At 37.6% G+C, this 17,990-nt stretch overlaps 1 protein-coding gene across 4 annotated transcripts in view; it reads left to right on the plus strand.

The window, feature by feature from the left end:
- uggt2 (UDP-glucose glycoprotein glucosyltransferase 2) overlaps positions 1-17,153 on the plus strand; it is a 192,296-nt gene extending 175,143 nt beyond the window's left edge. For 3 of the 4 annotated variants that reach the window (XM_061879044.1, XM_061879043.1, XM_061879046.1), the window contains 6 exons: positions 2,477-2,659; positions 5,306-5,466; positions 8,779-8,893; positions 8,964-9,080; positions 15,708-15,861; positions 16,873-17,153. In XM_061879044.1, coding sequence (XP_061735028.1) covers positions 2,477-2,659; positions 5,306-5,466; positions 8,779-8,893; positions 8,964-9,080; positions 15,708-15,861; positions 16,873-16,895 — 753 coding nt within the window. In that variant the 3' untranslated portion in view covers positions 16,896-17,153. The remainder of the gene's footprint in view (positions 1-2,476; positions 2,660-5,305; positions 5,467-8,778; positions 8,894-8,963; positions 9,081-15,707; positions 15,862-16,872) is intronic. The other variant, XM_061879045.1, reaches the window with a different exon arrangement.
- The last annotated feature ends 837 nt before the right edge of the window (positions 17,154-17,990 follow it).

Below are 17,990 nucleotides of genomic sequence, written 5' to 3' on the forward strand. Positions count from 1 at the left end.
GGGGGCGTGGTCGGGGGTGGTGCGGAGGCGTGGTCGGGGGCGGGCCGTGGTTAAGAGGGGAGGAGTATATTTACATCTAAAATTCACCAACTCGAGTATTTCATATATATATATATTTTTTTATTTTTTTTTTATTTATATACATACAAATATATATATGTATGAAATACTTGACTTTCAGTGAATTCTAGCTATATATATTTATGTTATTACATATATAAATAAAATAAATAGTTGAATTTCAGACGGCACCTATCAAATACACAGTAATAAAAACACAGTTGTTCTATTAACTGTGCTTGCTGGTTACTAAAAAAAACAAAAACACTTACCTTTCAGTATTTAAGTAACCTTTCTTCTGCCATTTGCGTACTGGTGAGAGTCACTTGCCGTCAGGTGCGCAACACCACATAAATCGTTGGCCAATCAAAAAGCAACCCCATAACGCTATAGCCAGCATTCACCAGGAGATGGCGACAGACAACATAGAATCACTCTATTACAGACGGCGTCGCCAAGGCTGTAACTTCCTCGTTCGTCTGCTTCGTCTCCTTGTGTGTGCAGTTTTTTATTGAAATCCGTAGACGTTGTAACGTGATTGGGCAGGCAAGCTGTTTATAAAGTGGGAAAGCAGACGTGAAAACAGTCTGTCCCCACTCAGGTCCGCATGGAGCTGGAGGAGGCCTCCAGCTCCGATGAATTTCGGGAGAAAATTTCTTCCGGGAGGTTTTCGGGAGAGGTGTTGAATTTCGGGAGTCTCCCGGAAAATTCCGGGAGGGTTGGCAAGTATGTTGTAGTGAGAGACGTGCATAGGATGTGTCTTGTTCACATGGTTAGATAAGATTAGAAAATAATACAATGCATTATAATTCCTACTTGATATTTAAATTTTATGTGTGCTGACTTTTTCTATTAGAAAAAAGGATGCAAATGCGCCCGACAATTAATGTATGAAGTGAGGTGACTAGAATTGATGATTAGCAATTTATTCTACAAAAAAGGAATAAGTACAAACAGTAACAATACCAGCGCTGCAGAGAGGACCAAAGTGTCCTGGATCAGGGGTGCCCATTACGTCGATCGCGAGCTACCAGTCGACCGCGGGGGGTGTGTCAGTCGATCTCCAGCCAGGCTTTTAAAAAAAATAGACCTAAAAATTAGTGATCATCAATCTTCACCAAGACGTCACTTAAATGACATTCACGGTACCGGAGGGTCTTGTGAGATGACGCTGGCTGCTGCAAGATCATTATTATGAAAATATGACCGAGAGGAAGGCGAGAAACACTTTTTATTTCAACAGACTCTCGCGCCGTCCCTTCCGTCAAAACTCTAAAGGCCGACTGCACATTTCTTATCTTCACAATAAAAGCCCTGCTTCATGCTGCCTGCGCTAACTAAATACAGAGTCTCGGAAAACTGGCGTGCACAAGCGATCCCTCAGAAAGCTGGCGTGCACATCACTTGTGCACGCCAGCTTTCCGAGACTCTTATTTTGTTAGCGCAGGCAGCATGAAGCAGAGCTTTTATTGTGAAGATAGAAAATGTGCAGTCGGCCTTTAGAGTTTTGACGGAAGGGATGGCGCGAAAGTCTGTGGAAATAAAAAGTGTTTCTCGCCTTCCTCTCTGTCATTTTTTCATAATAATGAACTGGCAGCAGCCAGCGTCATCTCACAAGACCCTCGGGTGCCGTGAATGTCAATCAAGCAAGCTACGGAATTTGCCGCCAATGTTTTTTTTGTAAAGTGTGAGCACTCCCCACAGGACTTCCCGAGGGACACGGTCGAATGCCTTCTCCAAGTCCACGAAGCACATGTAGACTGGTTGGGCAAACTCCCATGCACCCTCAAGAACCCTGCCGAGAGTATAGAGCTGGTCCACAGTTCCACGACCAGGACGAAAACCACATTGTTCCTCCTGAATCCGAAGTTCGACTATCAGGCGTAGCCTCCTCTCCAGTACACCTGAATAAACCTTACCAAACTTTTCAATTTTCTTATAATAAAGCCGACAGTTGACTTCGGAATATTTAGGAAGGAGGAACTTTCACGACTGTTTTTGTTGCACAGGTGCCATCCTATGACAGTCCCATGCTGGAAATCACTAAGAGCGGCCCATTCTTTCACAAATGTTTGTAGAAACAGTCTCCATGCCAAAGTGCTTAATTCTATACACCTGATTTTGATCATCTGGATGGGTGGCCAAATACTTTTGGCAATATATTGTATCTGTCCGTTCTCCCTTCACCTCATTCCTGGTACCTCTTCTTCAGGAACCTGAATGAGACACAATGCGTGTGTATTTGTAAAAATAGAGAACACTCAGGGTGCAGGCATTGTTGCAATATGTCCTTGAACATAATGTATCGCACATGAAGGGAGACTTCCTGTGCAGTTCACTCTGTCCCGAGTTAGAAAATATATTCCCCTGACAGTTGCACCTACTGAATGTATATATTTCATTTTCTTACACAAAGGAAACCATCTCCCACATGGCGCAGTCGTACGGTTTTAAATACGAACTTGTGCAGTACAAGTGGCCACGTTGGCTCCACCAGCAGACCGAGAAGCAGCGGATCATTTGGGGCTACAAGATCCTCTTCTTGGATGTTCTCTTCCCCTTGGCTGTGGACAAGATCATCTTTGTGGACGCCGACCAGGTATGTGTACGAACCACGTTTCCATATGAGTTGGGAAATTGCGTTAGATGTAAATATAAATGGAATACAATGATTTGCACATTCTTTTCAAGCCATATTCAATCGAATGCACTACAAAGACAAGATATTTGATGTTCAAACTCATAGACTTTGTTTTGTTTTTGCAAATAATAATTATCTTAGAATTTTATGGCTGCAACACATGCCAAAGTAGCTGGGAAAGGGCATGTTCACCACTGTGTTACATCACCTTTTCTTTTAACAACACTCAATAAACCTTTGGAAACTGAGGAGACACATTTTTGAAGCTTTTCAGGTGGAATTCTTTCCCATTCTTGTTTTACGTACAGCTTAAGTTGTTCAACAGTCCGGGGTCTCCGTTGTGGTATTTTAGGCTTCATAATGCGCCACACATTTTCAATGGGAGACAGGTCTGGACTACAGGCAGGCCCGTCTAGTACCCACACTCTTTTACTACGAAGCCACGCTTTGTTAACAAGTGACTTGCTATTGTCTTGCTGAAATAAGCAGGGGCGTTCATGATAACGTTGCTTGGATGGCAACATATGTTGCTTCAAAACCTGTATGTACCTTTCAGTATTAATGGTGCCTTCACAGATGTGTAAGTTACCCATGCCCTGGGTACTAATACACCCCCATACCATCACAGATGCTGGCTTTTCAACTTTGCACCTAGAACAGTCCTAAAGGTTCTTTTCCTCTTTTGTCCGGATGACACGACGTTCATCGTTTCCAAAAAACAATTTCAAATGTGGACTCGTCAGACCACGGAACACTTTTCCACTTTGCATCAGTCCATCTTAGCTGAGATCGGGCCCAGAGAAGCCGGCAGTGTTTCTGGGTGTCGTTGATAAATGGCTTTGGCTTTGCATAGTAGATTTAACTTGCACTTACAGATGTAGCGACAAACTGTAGTTACTGACAGTGGTTTTTCTGAAGTGTTCCTGAGCCCACGTGGTGATATCCTTTACACATTGATGTCGCTTTTTGATGCACTACCGCCTGAGGGAACGAAAGTCTGTTATATCATAGCTTATGTTCAGTGATCTCTCCAGGTTCTCTGAACCTTTTGATGGTATTACGGACCGTAGATGGTAAAATTCCTAAATTTCTTGTTACGTTTGTTACGTTCCAACAACGTTTGGTCTAGTCGTATGATTCTCGCTTCGGGTGCGAGAGGTCCCGGGTTCATTTCCCGGACAAGCCCCCAATTTATGTCACGTTCCACATGGCTCGAAGTCTAGCGATCATAGGGGAACGCAACATAAAAGTCTATAAATCAAATGAGTTGTAAATTAAAGACACTGAAGCCAAGAATTGAAAACAAAAAGTAGTGTATTGGAAAGTGACCAGGTGGTGGTGCGGGTACAACAAGGACGCAACGCTAGCCTAGCTTGGGACTACTGGTGCTGTCAAAAAAATGAACTAAACATACCAAAATACACCTCTAGAAAAGAAAGGTAAGCTGACTAACTAAAGCTATTTAATTAGCATGAACCAAAAACCTACCTAACTACTCTAACCAAAGAGGGGGTCCAAAACATACAAAGGTGACAGCAACCACTAAGCCTGGTGTCTCTATACACAAACAAAAATCCTACGTGTGTAGTGTCTAGAGGCCTCTGTCTAACCTTTCCCAAGACTAGGCTGCAGATACTCACAAAGGTTAAAAGGTCCAAAAAACTGAAGAGAAAAAAAAAAAGTGTCGCCAAAGACAAAGTAGGGTCTCTCAGAACTCCAGACAGTATGTCAGAAAAATAATTCCCCTTTCCAGTGGTGAGCAGGTGATTTAAAGCAGCACAGAAGGATGATTGGCTGGTTGATCAACAGGTGAAATGAGGAACAGCTGGGAACAGAAACCGGTTGATTGGCAGCAGAGGTCGTGGTTGAGTGTGACCTGTTCCAACGAAAGAAGAAGAAACACAAACAACAAACCACCACTACGTGGAACGTAAAAACGTTGAGAAATTGTAATTGTTTACCATGAATTGATTAACGTGGACCCCGACTTAAACAAGTTGAAAAACTTATTGGGGTGTTACCATTTAGCGGTCAATTGTACGGAATATGTACTGTACTGTGCAATCTACTAATACAAGTATCAATCAATCAATCAATCAATCAATCAATCAAAAATGTTGTTCTTAAACTGTTTGACAATTTGCTCACACATTTGTTCACAAAGTGGGGACCTTTGCCCAGTCCTTGTTTGTGAATGACTGAGCATTTCACGGAAGCTGTTTTTATACCCAATCATGACACCCACCTGTTCCCAATTAGCCTGCACACCTATGGGATGTTCCACATAAGTGTTTGATGAGCATTCCTCAACTTTATCAGTATTAATTGCCACCTATCCCAACTTTTTCGTCACGTGCTGCTGGCATAAAAATTCTAAAGTTAATGATTTGCAAAAAAAAAAATGTTTATCAGTTTGAACATCAAATATGTTGTCGTTGTAGCATATTCAACTGAATATGGGTTGACAATGATTTGCAAATCATTGTATTTTGTTTATATTTACATCTAACACAATTTCCCAACTCATATGGAAACGGGGTTTGTAGATGTGTGTTTTTGTGGCGCCACCAGATTTCCATCAGTTCCTGCCTTCTTTCCTCCCAGATAGTACGGGCCGATCTGAAGGAGCTGCGAGATCTGGACCTGGAGGGAGCGCCGTACGGATACACACCTTTTTGTGCCAGCCGCAAAGAGATGGACGGCTATCGATTCTGGAAAAGCGGCTACTGGGCGTCGCATTTGGGACACAGGAAGTACCACATCAGGTACACTTCTCTCACAAACATGTTATCCTTCTTTCACAAAGATGTCATAACTTATCAATCGATCAATCAATGTTTACGTACATAGCCCTAAAAAAACGAGTGTCTCAAAGGGCTGCACAAGCCACAACAACATCCTAGGCTCAGATCCCACATCAGGGCAAGGAAAAACTCAACCCAATGGGATAACAATGAGAAACCGTATCATTCTAACATGGGAGTTGAAGGAAAAAGTCACACTTAACACCGTCGAAATAGATTTGTTTTCATTTGGAAAGGTTGCACATCAGACGCGAATAGGAGAATAAATATCTCTATAGCCAAATTATTAGGAACACCAGTACAATCTAATTTCAAATATAATAAATAAAGTCCAATACATAAAAAATACAATTTCAAATATGATCATGGGTCTGATATTAGTATTAATAATTAATAATAATTTATTGATAGTACATATTAATGATTATTAGTAATTATTTTGTATAGATAACCTTTTTTTTGTTTTATGCCATTGCAAAAAAGTTCACAATAATACAAGTTGGTATTGACACTGTTGTAGAGGTATTAATTGAATAATATAATTGATACTATTATTAGTTATATGATATTACATTTGTAGAGTTATTAATGTTTATAATTATTATATAAATAACACTATTAGTAGGATATTATTAATATTATTAATGATCTTTATTGATAATAGTATTATTATTACCTGTAGTGATATTATAAATACATAATGATGATAAAAATATTATAATAACCATATATGATTGTCATTAATAACCAGTAAAGATTATTATTATTGTTACATAATTATTTAATTCTATATTTTAACACTATATTTGAGTATTCATTTAATAATTAACAACAGCTATGATCATAAGTATTTTATATTATTAATATAATTAATTCTATTATGAGTGATGCTATTATTATTAGAGTTAATAAATAATTATTATTGCTAATAGTATTATACATTACACAATAATAAAAAGGATTCATACATTACATTTCTTAATAATAATGAATCGTAATATTCTTATTCTTTTTGTATAGTAAAATAATACTATAATATGTATTTTAATGCTATAGCAAAAAGTTCACACATTGCCAGCATGTTGCTGAATGAATATGTCTCTGATGTTATCAATAAAAAGTGAAGAAAGGTAGAATACAAAAGGAGATGCCAGGCAAGTTTTTTTGTATAGCACATTTCCACACAAGGTCATTCAAAGGACAAATAAAAACAGTCAATTAAAAAGTATAAAAAATGTATTTTTAACAAAATACTTAATAAATAAAGAGTAAAAGTCACAGTGTAGTGAAGGGGGTGAGAAAGGGAAACTAAAAACGTTGGGAAAAATACAATTTAAGAATATTAAGCGAGTAATGTAAAAAAAATATGTGGGAAAGGAAACAAATGGAAATATAAAATCAAGAATATTAAGTAAATAATAAATAAATAAAACATAAACATAATAAATGAAACGGGAAAAAACATGAGAATTAAATGATTGGATTTTTATTTTGTCAGTTGATCATCTACTGAGTGAGCAGACAAAACATAAGGCAACGACTATGTGGCTAATTTACAAACCCAGTTTCCATATGAGTTGGGAAATTGTGTTAGACGTAAATATAAACGGAATACAATGATTTGAAAATCCTTTTCAACCCATATTCAGTTAATTATGCTACAAAGACAACATATTTGATGTTCAAACTCATAAACTTTTTGTTTTTTTGCAAATAATCATTAACTTAGAATTTCATGGCTGCAACACGTGCCAAAGTAGTTGGGAAAGGGCATGTTCACCACTGTGTTACGTCACCTTTTCTTTTAACAACACTCAATAAACGTTTGGGAACTGAGGAAACTAACTGTTGAAGCTTTGAAAGTGGAATTCTTTCCCATTCTTGTTTTATTTAGAGCTTCAGTCGTTCAACAGTCCGGGGTCTCCGCTGTCGTATTTTACACTTCATAATGTGCCACACATTTTCGATGGGAGACAGGTCTGGACTGCAGGTGAGCGAAAAAAGTACCCGCACTCTTTTTTTACGAAGCTATGCCGTTGTAACACATGCTGAATGTGGCTTGGCATTGTCTTGCTGAAATAAGCAGGGGCGTCCATGAAAAAGACGGCGCTTAGATGGCAGCATATGCTGTTCCAAAACCTGTATGTACCTTTCAGCATTAATGGTGCCTTCACAGATGTGTAAGTTACCCGTGCCTTGGGCACTAATGCACCCCCATACCATCACACATGCTGGCTTTTGAACTTTGCGTCGATAACAGTCTGGATAGTTCGCTTCCCCTTTGGTCCGAATGACACGATGTTGAATATTTCCAAAAACAATTTGAAATGTGGACTCGTCAGACCATAAAACACTTTCCATTTTGCATCAGTCCATCTTAGATGATCTCGGGCCCAGAGAAACCGGCGGTGTTTCTGGATGTTGTTGATAAATGCCTTTCGCTTTGCATAGTAGAGCTTTAACTTGCACTTACAGATGTAGCGACGAACTGTATTTAGTGACAGTGGTTTTCCGAAGTGTTCCTGAGCCCATGTGGTGATATCCTTCAGAGATTGATGTCGGTTTTTGATACAGTGCCGTCTGAGAGATCGAAGGTCACGGTCATTCAATGTTGGTTTCCGGCCATGCCGCTTACGTGGAGTGATTTCTCCAGATTCTCTGAACCTTTTGATGATATTATGGAGCGTAGATGTTGAAATCCCTAAATTTCTTGCAATTGCACTTTGAGAAACGTTGTTCTTAAACTGTTTGACTATTTGCTCACGCAGTTGTGGACAAAGGGGTGTACCTCGCCCCATCCTTTCTTGTGAAAGACTGAGCATTTTTTGGGGAAGCTGTTTTTATTCCCAATCATGGCACCCACCTGTTCCCAATTAGCCTGCACACCTGTGGGATGTTCCAAATAAGTATTTGATGAGCATTCCTCAACTTTATCAGTATTTTTTTGCCACCTTTCCCAGTTTGAACATCAAATATGTTGTCTTTGTAGCATATTCAACTGAATATGGGTTGAAAATGATTTGCAAATCATTGTATTCCGTTTATATTTACATCTAACACAATTTCCCAACTCATCGAAACGGGGTTTGTACATCTAATTGTGAGCATCTATAACTTCCCTTCTTTATGAACATGCTATAGCGGCTACTGAATATGTCCATGTGTTGCTTTTTCATGACTCACCTCCCAGAGAGCTTTTTTTCCATTATTACCTTTCCGGAGATTTCTCACACCTGCCTAATGTCCTCTCTCGCTTACTATCTCCGCTTGCAGCGCTCTGTACGTGGTCGACCTGAAGAAGTTCCGCAAGATCGCGGCGGGGGACAGACTGCGAGGCCAGTACCAAGCGCTGAGCCAGGACCCCAACAGTCTGTCAAACCTGGACCAGGTACATGATCCAGATCCAGCCATCAAACATGATGTGTGTAAAAGCGTTTCTTGTGTGATGGCGTTTTTAGGACCTGCCCAACAACATGATCCACCAGGTGGCCATCAAGTCTCTTCCTCAGGAGTGGCTGTGGTGCGAGACGTGGTGTGACGACGCCTCCAAAGTCTCGGCGAAAACCATCGACCTGGTAAGCACTCCACACCAAATATGATGTTTCACATGCATCCATTTATTTGTGGCGGAATTTTGGACCGCCATTCGGAAATTTGGCACGTTACTAAACTACCCAGCAGGCACGAGATGTTAAAACAACGTTGAGAACTTGTTGAATTAAGTCCTGACGTTGAGCAACTCAACGTTGAAACAACATGCTTTTTGACCGCGTTTAAACAGTTGTGGGTTCTTCCATTTGTTTTCACCATTGAATTTTGGTCATTTCCCAAACAAAAGTCTACAACACAAATACAACATTGAAAAAACAGACTTATTTCGACGTTTAATCAATGTTGGGTTTTGACGTTGATTTGACCATTGAATTTTAGTAATTTCCCAACCAAAATTCTACAACACAAATACAACATTGAAACAACATGCTTTTTGAAAACGTTCTTTCAATGTTGGGTTCTGGCGTTGATTTGACCATTGAATTTTGGTCATTTCCTAACCAAAATTCTACAACACAAATACAATGTTGTAACAACAACCTTTTAGACCACGTTTATTCAATGTTAGGTTGTGATGTTGATTTGACCATAGAAATTTCGTCATTTCCCAACCAAAATTCTACAACACAAATACAACATTGAAAAAAACGGACTTATTTCAACGTTTAATCAATGTTGGGTTTTGACGTTGATTTGACCATTGAATTTTAGTAATTTCCCAACCAAAATTCTACAACACAAATACAACATTGAAACAACATGCTTTTTGAAAACGTTCATTCAATGTTGGGTTCTGACGATTATTTGACCATTGAATTTTGGTCATTTCCCAACCAAAATTCTACAACACAAATACAACATTGAAAAAAACGACTTATTTTGACGTTTAATCAATGTTGGGTTTTGACGTTGATTTGACCATTGAATTTTAGTAATTTCCCAACCAAAATTCTACAACACAAATACAACATTGAAACAACATGCTTTTTGAAAACGTTCTTTCAATGTTGGGTTCTGACGATGATTTGACCATTGAATTTTGGTCATTTCCCAACCAAAGTTGTACAACACAAATACAATGTTGTCACATCAACATTTTTGACCACGTTTCTTCAATGTTAGGTTGTGATGTTGATTTGACCATTGAAATTTAGTAATCTCCCCACCAAAATTCTACAACACACATACAACATTGAAAAAAAACGACTTATTTTGACGTTTAATCAATGTTGGGTTTTGACGTTGATTTGACCATTGAATTTTAGTCATTTCCCAACCAAAATTCTGCAACACAAATACAACATTGAAACAACATGCTTTTTGAAAACGTTCATTCAATGTTGGGTTCTGATGTTGATTAGACCATTGAATTTTGGTCATTTCCCAACCAAAATTCTACAACACAAATACAATATTGTAACAACAACCTTTTTGACCACGTTTATTCAATGTTAGGTTGTGATGTTGATTTGATCATAGAAATTTCGTCATTTGCCAACCATAATTCTACAACACATACAACGTTGAAACAACATGCTTTTTGAAAACGTTCATTCAATGTTGGGTTCTGATGTTGATTTGACCATTGAATTTTGGTCGTTTCCCAACCAAAATTCTAAAACACAAATAGAACCTTGAAACAACATGCTTTTTGATTACATTTTTCAATGTTAGGTTGCGATGTTGATTTGACCATTGAAATGTGGTCATTTCCAAAACCAAAATTCTACAACACAAATACAACGTTGAAAAAACATGCTTTTTGACAACGTTTAATCAATGTTGGGTTCTGACGTTACTTTGACCATTGAATTTTGGTCATGTTCCAACTTGAATTCTACTTAACACAAATACAACGTTGAAGCAACATGCTTTTGTGACAACGTTTAATCGGTTGTGGGTTCTGCAATTTGTTTTGACCATTGAATTTTGGTAATTTCCCAACCAAAATTGTACTACACAAATACAACGGTGGAAAAAACATGCTTATTTCGACGTTTAATCAATGTCGGGTTCTGACGTTAATTTGACCATTGAATTTTAGTCATTTCCCAACCAAAATTCTACAACACAAATACAACATTGAAACAACATGCTTTTTGAAAACGTTCATTCAATGTCGGGTTCTGACGATGATTTGACCTTTGAATTTTGGTCATTTCCTAACCAAAATTCTACAACACAAATCCAATGTTGTAACAACAACCTTTTTGACCACGTTTATTCAATGTTAGGTTGTGATGTTGATTTGACCATAGAAATGTCGTAACTTCCCAACCATAATTCTACAACACATACAACGTTGAAACAACATGCTTTTTGACGACATTTATTCAATATTGGGTTCTGACGTTGATTTGACCATTGAATTTTGGTCGTTTCCCAACCAAAATTCTACAACACAAATAGAACATTGAAACAACATGCTTTTTGATGACATTTTTCAATGTTGGGTTGTGATGTTGATTTGACCATTGAAATGTGGTCATTTCCAAAACCAAAATTCTACAACACAAACATAATGTTGAAACAAAATGCGTTTTGACAACGTATAATAAATGTTGGGTTCTGACGTTGTTTTGACCATTAAAATTTGGTCATTTCCCAACCAAAATTCTACAACACAAATACAAGGTTGAACCAACATGCTTTTTGACGACGTTTATTCAATGTTAGGTTGGGATGTTGATTTGACGATTGAAAATTCGTCATTTTCGAACCAAAATTCTACAACACAACTACAACGTTGAAACAACATGCTTTTTGATGACGTCTAATAAATATTGGATTCTGACGTTGATTTGACTATTGAATTTTGGTCATTTCCCAACCAAAGTTGTACAACACAAATACAACGTTGAACCAACATGCTTTTTGACGACGCTTATTCAATGTTAGGTTGGGATGTTGATTTGACCATTGAAAATTCGTCATTTTCGAAACAAAATTCTACAACACAAAGAGAACGTTGAAACAACATGCTTTTTGAAGACATTTATTCAATGTTAGGTTGTGATGTTGATTTGACCATTGAAATGTTGGTCATTTCCCAACCAAAATTCTACAACACAAATACAACATTAAAACATGCTTTTTGACAACGTTTAATCAATGTTGGGTTCCGACGTTGATTTGACCGTTGAAATTTTGTCATTTCCCAACCAAAATTCTAAAACACAAATACAACGTTGAAACAACATGCTTTTTGATGACGTCTAATCAATATTGGATTCTGACGTTGATTTGACCTTTGAATTTTGGTCATTTCCTAAACAAAATTCTACAACACAAATACAACGTTGAACCAACATGCTTTTTGACCTTGTTTAATCAATGTTAGGTTGTGATGTTGATTTGACCATTGAATTTTGGTCACTTCCTAACCAAAATTCTACCACACAAATACAAGGTTGAAACAACATGCTTTTTGGTGACATTATTTAATGTCAGGTTCTGACGTTGATTTGAACATAGAATTTTGGGCATTTCCCAACCAAAATTCTAAAACACAAATACAACCTTGAAACAACATGCTTTTTGACAACATTTATTCAATGTTAGGTTGTGATGTTGATTTGACCATTGAGATTTCTTCACTTCCTAAACAAAATTCTACAACACAAATACAACGTTGAAACAACATGCTTTTTGACAACGTTTAATCAATGTCGGGTTCTGACGTTGATTTGACCATTGAATTTTGGTCATTTCCCAACCAAAATTCTACCACACAAATACAACGTTGAAACAACATTCTTTTTGACCACGTTTAATCAATGTTAGGTTGTGATGTTGATTTGACCATTGAATTTTGGTCATATCCCAGCCAAAATTCTACAACACAAATACAACGTTGAAATAACATACTTTTTGACAACATTTATTCAATGTTAGGTTGTGATGTTGATTTGACCATTGATATTTTTTCATTTCCCAACCAAAATTCTACAACACAAATTCAACATTGAACCAACATGCTTTTTGACGACGCTTATTCAATGTTAGCTTGGGATGTTGATTTGACCATTGAAAATTCGTCATTTTCGAAACAAAATTCTACAACACAAATAGAACGTTGAAACAACATGCTTTTTGAAGACATTTATTCAATGTTAGGTTGTGATGTTGATTTGGCCATTGAAATTTGGTCATTTCCCAACCAAAATTTTACAACACAAATACAACATTAAAACGTGCTTTTTGACAACGTTTAATCAATGTTGGGTTCCGACATTGATTTGATTGTTGAAATTTCGTCATTTCCCAACCAAAATTCTAAAACACAAATACAACATTAAAACATGCTTTTTGACAACGTTTAATCAATGTTGGGTTCCGACGTTGATTTGATTGTTGAAATTTCGTCATTTCCCAACCAAAATTCTAAAACACAAATACAACATTAAAACATGCTTTTTGATGACGTCTAATCAATATTGGATTCTGACGTTGATTTGACCATTGAAATTTCTTTATTTTCCAACCAAAATTCTACAACACAAATACAACGTTGAAACAACATGCTTTTTGACGACGCTTATTCAATGTTAGCTTGGGATGTTGATTTGACCATTGAATTTTGGTCACTTCCCAACCAAAGTTGTACAACACAAATACAAGGTTGAAACAACATGCTTTTTGACGACGTTTATTTAATGTTTGGTTTTGATGTTGATTTGACCATTGAAATTTCTTCATTTCCCAACCAAAATTCGACAACACAAATACAACGTTGAACCAACAACCTTTTTGACGACGCTTTTTCAATGTTAGGTTAGGATGTTGATTTGACCATTGAAAATTCGTCATTTTCGAAACAAAATTCTACAACACAAATACAACGTTGAAACAACATGCTTTTTGACCTTGTTTAATCAATGTTGGGATCTGATGTTGTTTTGACCATTGAAAATTGGTCATTTCCCCACCAAAATTCTACAACACAAATACAACATTGAAAAAAACGACTTATTTTGACGTCTAATCAATATTGGGTTCCGACGTCGATTTGACCATTGAAATTTCGTCATTTCCCAACCAGAATTCTAAAACACAAATACAACGTGGAAACAACATGCTTTTTGACAACGTTTATTCAATGTTAGGTTGTGATGTTGATTTGACCATTGAAATTTAGTCATTTCCCAACCAAAATTTTACAACACAAATACAACATTAAAACATGCTTTTTGACAACGTTTAATCAATGTTGGGTTCCGACGTTGATTTGATTGTTGAAATTTCGTCATTTCCCAACCAAAATTCTACCACACAAATACAAGGTTGAAACAACATGCTTTTTGACGACGTTTATTCAATGTTAGGTTGTGATGTTGATTTGGCCATTGAAATTTCTTCATTTCCCAACCAAAATTCGACAACACAAATACAACGTTGAACCAACAACCTTTTTGACGACGCTTTTTCAATGTTAGGTTAGGATGTTGATTTGACCATTGAAAATTCGTCATTTTCGAAACAAAATTCTACAACACAAATACAACATTAAAACATGCTTTTTGACAACGTTTAATCAATGTTGGGTTCCGACGTTGATTTGATTGTTGAAATTTCGTCATTTCCCAACCAAAATTCTACCACACAAATACAAGGTTGAAACAACATGCTTTTTGACGACGTTTATTCAATGTTAGGTTGTGATGTTGATTTGACCATTGATATTTTGTCATTTCCCAACCAAAATTCTACTTAACACAAATACAAGGTTGAAACAACATGCTTTTTTACAACATTTATTCAATGTTAAGTTGAGATGCTGATTTGACCATTGAAAGATCGTCATTTCCCGACCAAAATTGTACAACACAAAGACAACGTTGAAACAACATGCTTTTTGATGACGCTTATTCAATGTTGGGTTCCGACGTTGACCAGACCATTGAATTTTGGACATTTCCCAATTAAAATATTACAACACAAACACAACGTTGAAACAACATGCTTTTTGACAACATTTATTCAATATTAGGTTGTGATCTTGATTGGACCATTGAAATTTCGGTCATTTCTCAAACAAAATTCTACAGCACAAAGACAATGTTGAAACAACATGCTTTTTGGCGACATTTATTCAATGTTAGGTTGTGATGTTGATTTAAACAATGAAATTTGGTCATTTCCCCAACCACAAACGTGCATCAAACGTTGTCTCAATTTACAAAAACAACTATTTTGAACTGTTTCAAAGTTAGTTTTAAAGGACATGTTGTATAATCAAAGTTGTATCAATGTCCTGTGCCTGCTGGGGAGTAAGATATCATTTTTGTGTGACGTCTGAGATGTCTTACCCCTGCAAATTTGTACTCAAATGACTCAATTCCAATTTTTATGACTTCCGGGGGCGTTTTAAGATTTAAGTTTCATGCACATTTTACGGCTTTTTAAGAGCCCTGCATTGACTGCGGGAGAAGAGTGCAGCCATTAAAGTCTCTGGAAACAAGTGCGTAGTCCTCGCTAATCTGATGTGAGACGTTGGCATCGGCCGCGATGTGAGCACGCTCGCTAATTCATCAGCTAACATCCTTTTAGAGCAAGAAAAAAAGAGCTGGGAAATCAAATCAAGGCCAAATGGCAGACGGTGGCGGAAGAAGGGATTAAAAATAAGAAAAAAAAACATGTTTCTGCTGCAGTGCAATAACCCCAAGACCAAAGAGCCCAAACTGACGGCGGCGGCGAGGATCGTGCCCGAGTGGCTCGGCTACGACAACGAGATCAAACATCTGCTGGAGACATTCCGGGAAGACACCGCGACAAAGGGGGCGACGTCATCGCAACAAAGTAAAGGTACACTCGGTTTTGACTTACCAGACCAACTTTATTTATAAAGCCCTCTAAAAACTACCACAGTTGCCAATTAGCCTGTTCCCCTGTGGGATGTTCCAAATAAGCGTTTGATTAGATTAGATTAGATTAGATTAGATTAGATAGTACTTTATTCATTCTGTCAGGAGAGTTCCTTCAGGAAAATTACAATTTTCAGCACAATCCCATTCAAGATCAGACAAACATTACAGGGAGACAGAACAGGATCTCTGACGGGTCTGCCGGCTTCCAGCGCCCCTTACAAAAAAAGATGAAATACAGGTAAACAGGGGGGGGGGGGGGGGGAATAGAAGATTAAAATGAAATAAAAAAATCGGTCTTAGCCTGGGCCTTGGAGAGGGGGTGCAGACTGAGGCCAAGGGAAAAAAAATAAAAAATGATGAGCATTCCTCAACGTTCTCGGTCTTTTTTGCCACTTGTGCCAGCTTTTTTGAAACATGTCACAGGCATCACATGCCAAATGAGCTAATACTTGCAAAAAATAATATTTTTTCAGTGGATCGTTAAGTATCTCGTCTTTGAAGTCTATTCTATTGAATATAAGTTGAAAAAAGATCATATTCTATTGAATATAAGTTGAAAAAAGATCATATTATTCTGTTTTTATTTACCATTTACACAACGTGCCAACTTCACTGGTTTTAGCTTTGTAGTATTGATGATGGTACAGTAGGGAAGGGATTCATTCGGCTCCGTTCCTGGGTGGGCTTTGCATGAGTGGAAGAGGAGCAGTATGCTGAAAATGATGGAAAGCGCCATTCTACATAACAACTGGCGCTGTAATCAAAGTTGCAATTGCCCCAAAGCACATTTTAAGATGTTCAACACTCTACTGCCATCTGCTACCAAAGTGGATAGTGCACACCCCCCAAAATTTGTCAGGTTTCATGTGTCAGGTAAACCGTGACATGTTAGTCCTCTTCCTGCGTGTAAAACTGTTCATTTGTTTTGTTTTTGTTTTTTGCTTCATAGGACACAAGCGTGATGAACTTTAGCGTATCCGAATCTTCGCCGGATGCCTGTTTTTTTTTTTTTTGTGAAGAGACAAACTGAAAGCATTAAGAACAGGATTTTTTTGTTAGCATCAAATGAGCTATTGATGCTAATTCGAACATTTTTGTCCAAACTTTTATTATGATTTTTGATGAAGTGAACCTCGTGACTGAACTTTTGCCAAATCTCCGGGAGAACAAGCGGGATCCGTCCATGCTTTTGGTCATCAATAAATTCTTCCATGAGTTTACCAAACATCATTTTGACGCTTTCAACCACTTCCTGTGACACATTTCTTATTTAGTCTCGTAGGGGAAGTCTTGAAGACAACTTGCTGCTGACAAAGTTCAAATGTCTTACAATTACTGTGTGCTGATAACTACCTCCTCATTTGCCACGCCCATAAACCTACCAAGTATTATTGAGGGAATATTATTATAAAATGTCCTATTAAGAGCAGCTATTAAGTTTAAAAAATGATATATTACAAAAATATTTAGTTTTTCATTGTTTAGAGCAGTGGTTCTTGACCTTGTTGGAGGTACTGAACCTCACATGCGCATTCACCGAACCCTTCTTTAGTTTTTTCAAATTCAAGACAAAGTTGTTCATTTTTGGTAACACTTTTAGTATAGGGAATATATTCTAAGCAACAAAGACTTCATTTTGTCATGATCTGTGGTTAGTTTTTGGACTCTTTTAGTTCCTGTTTGCGCTCCCTTGTTCTGTTTGGTTACCATGCCGACTTATGATTTCCACCTGCCTCTGGTGTTCGGACCGCGCACCCGTTTCTAATCAAGACCCTTATTTAAGCCTGCCTTTGCCAGTCAGTCGGCCTGGCGTCATTGCTTGTTTTCATGCGATACCACAGTTCATGCTGCTCGATTCACGCCGTGGCCACGTAAGTCTTGTTTATTTCTTGCCACCGTTTTGTGTTTGTTCCCCGCCATAGTTTATGTTTGTTTACCTCATGCCCTGCCAAGATTTATCAAGTTAATAAATATGTTCCTACCTGCAAGCCTTGTTTGGAATAGTCTGTTTGCATCCCGGGAGAACAAACCTCGCAGTAAACATTTTTATTGAATATTGACTTTACT

Source organism: Nerophis ophidion, linkage group LG19 (assembly GCF_033978795.1).
Source record: "Nerophis ophidion isolate RoL-2023_Sa linkage group LG19, RoL_Noph_v1.0, whole genome shotgun sequence".
NCBI lineage: Eukaryota > Metazoa > Chordata > Actinopteri > Syngnathiformes > Syngnathidae > Nerophis > Nerophis ophidion.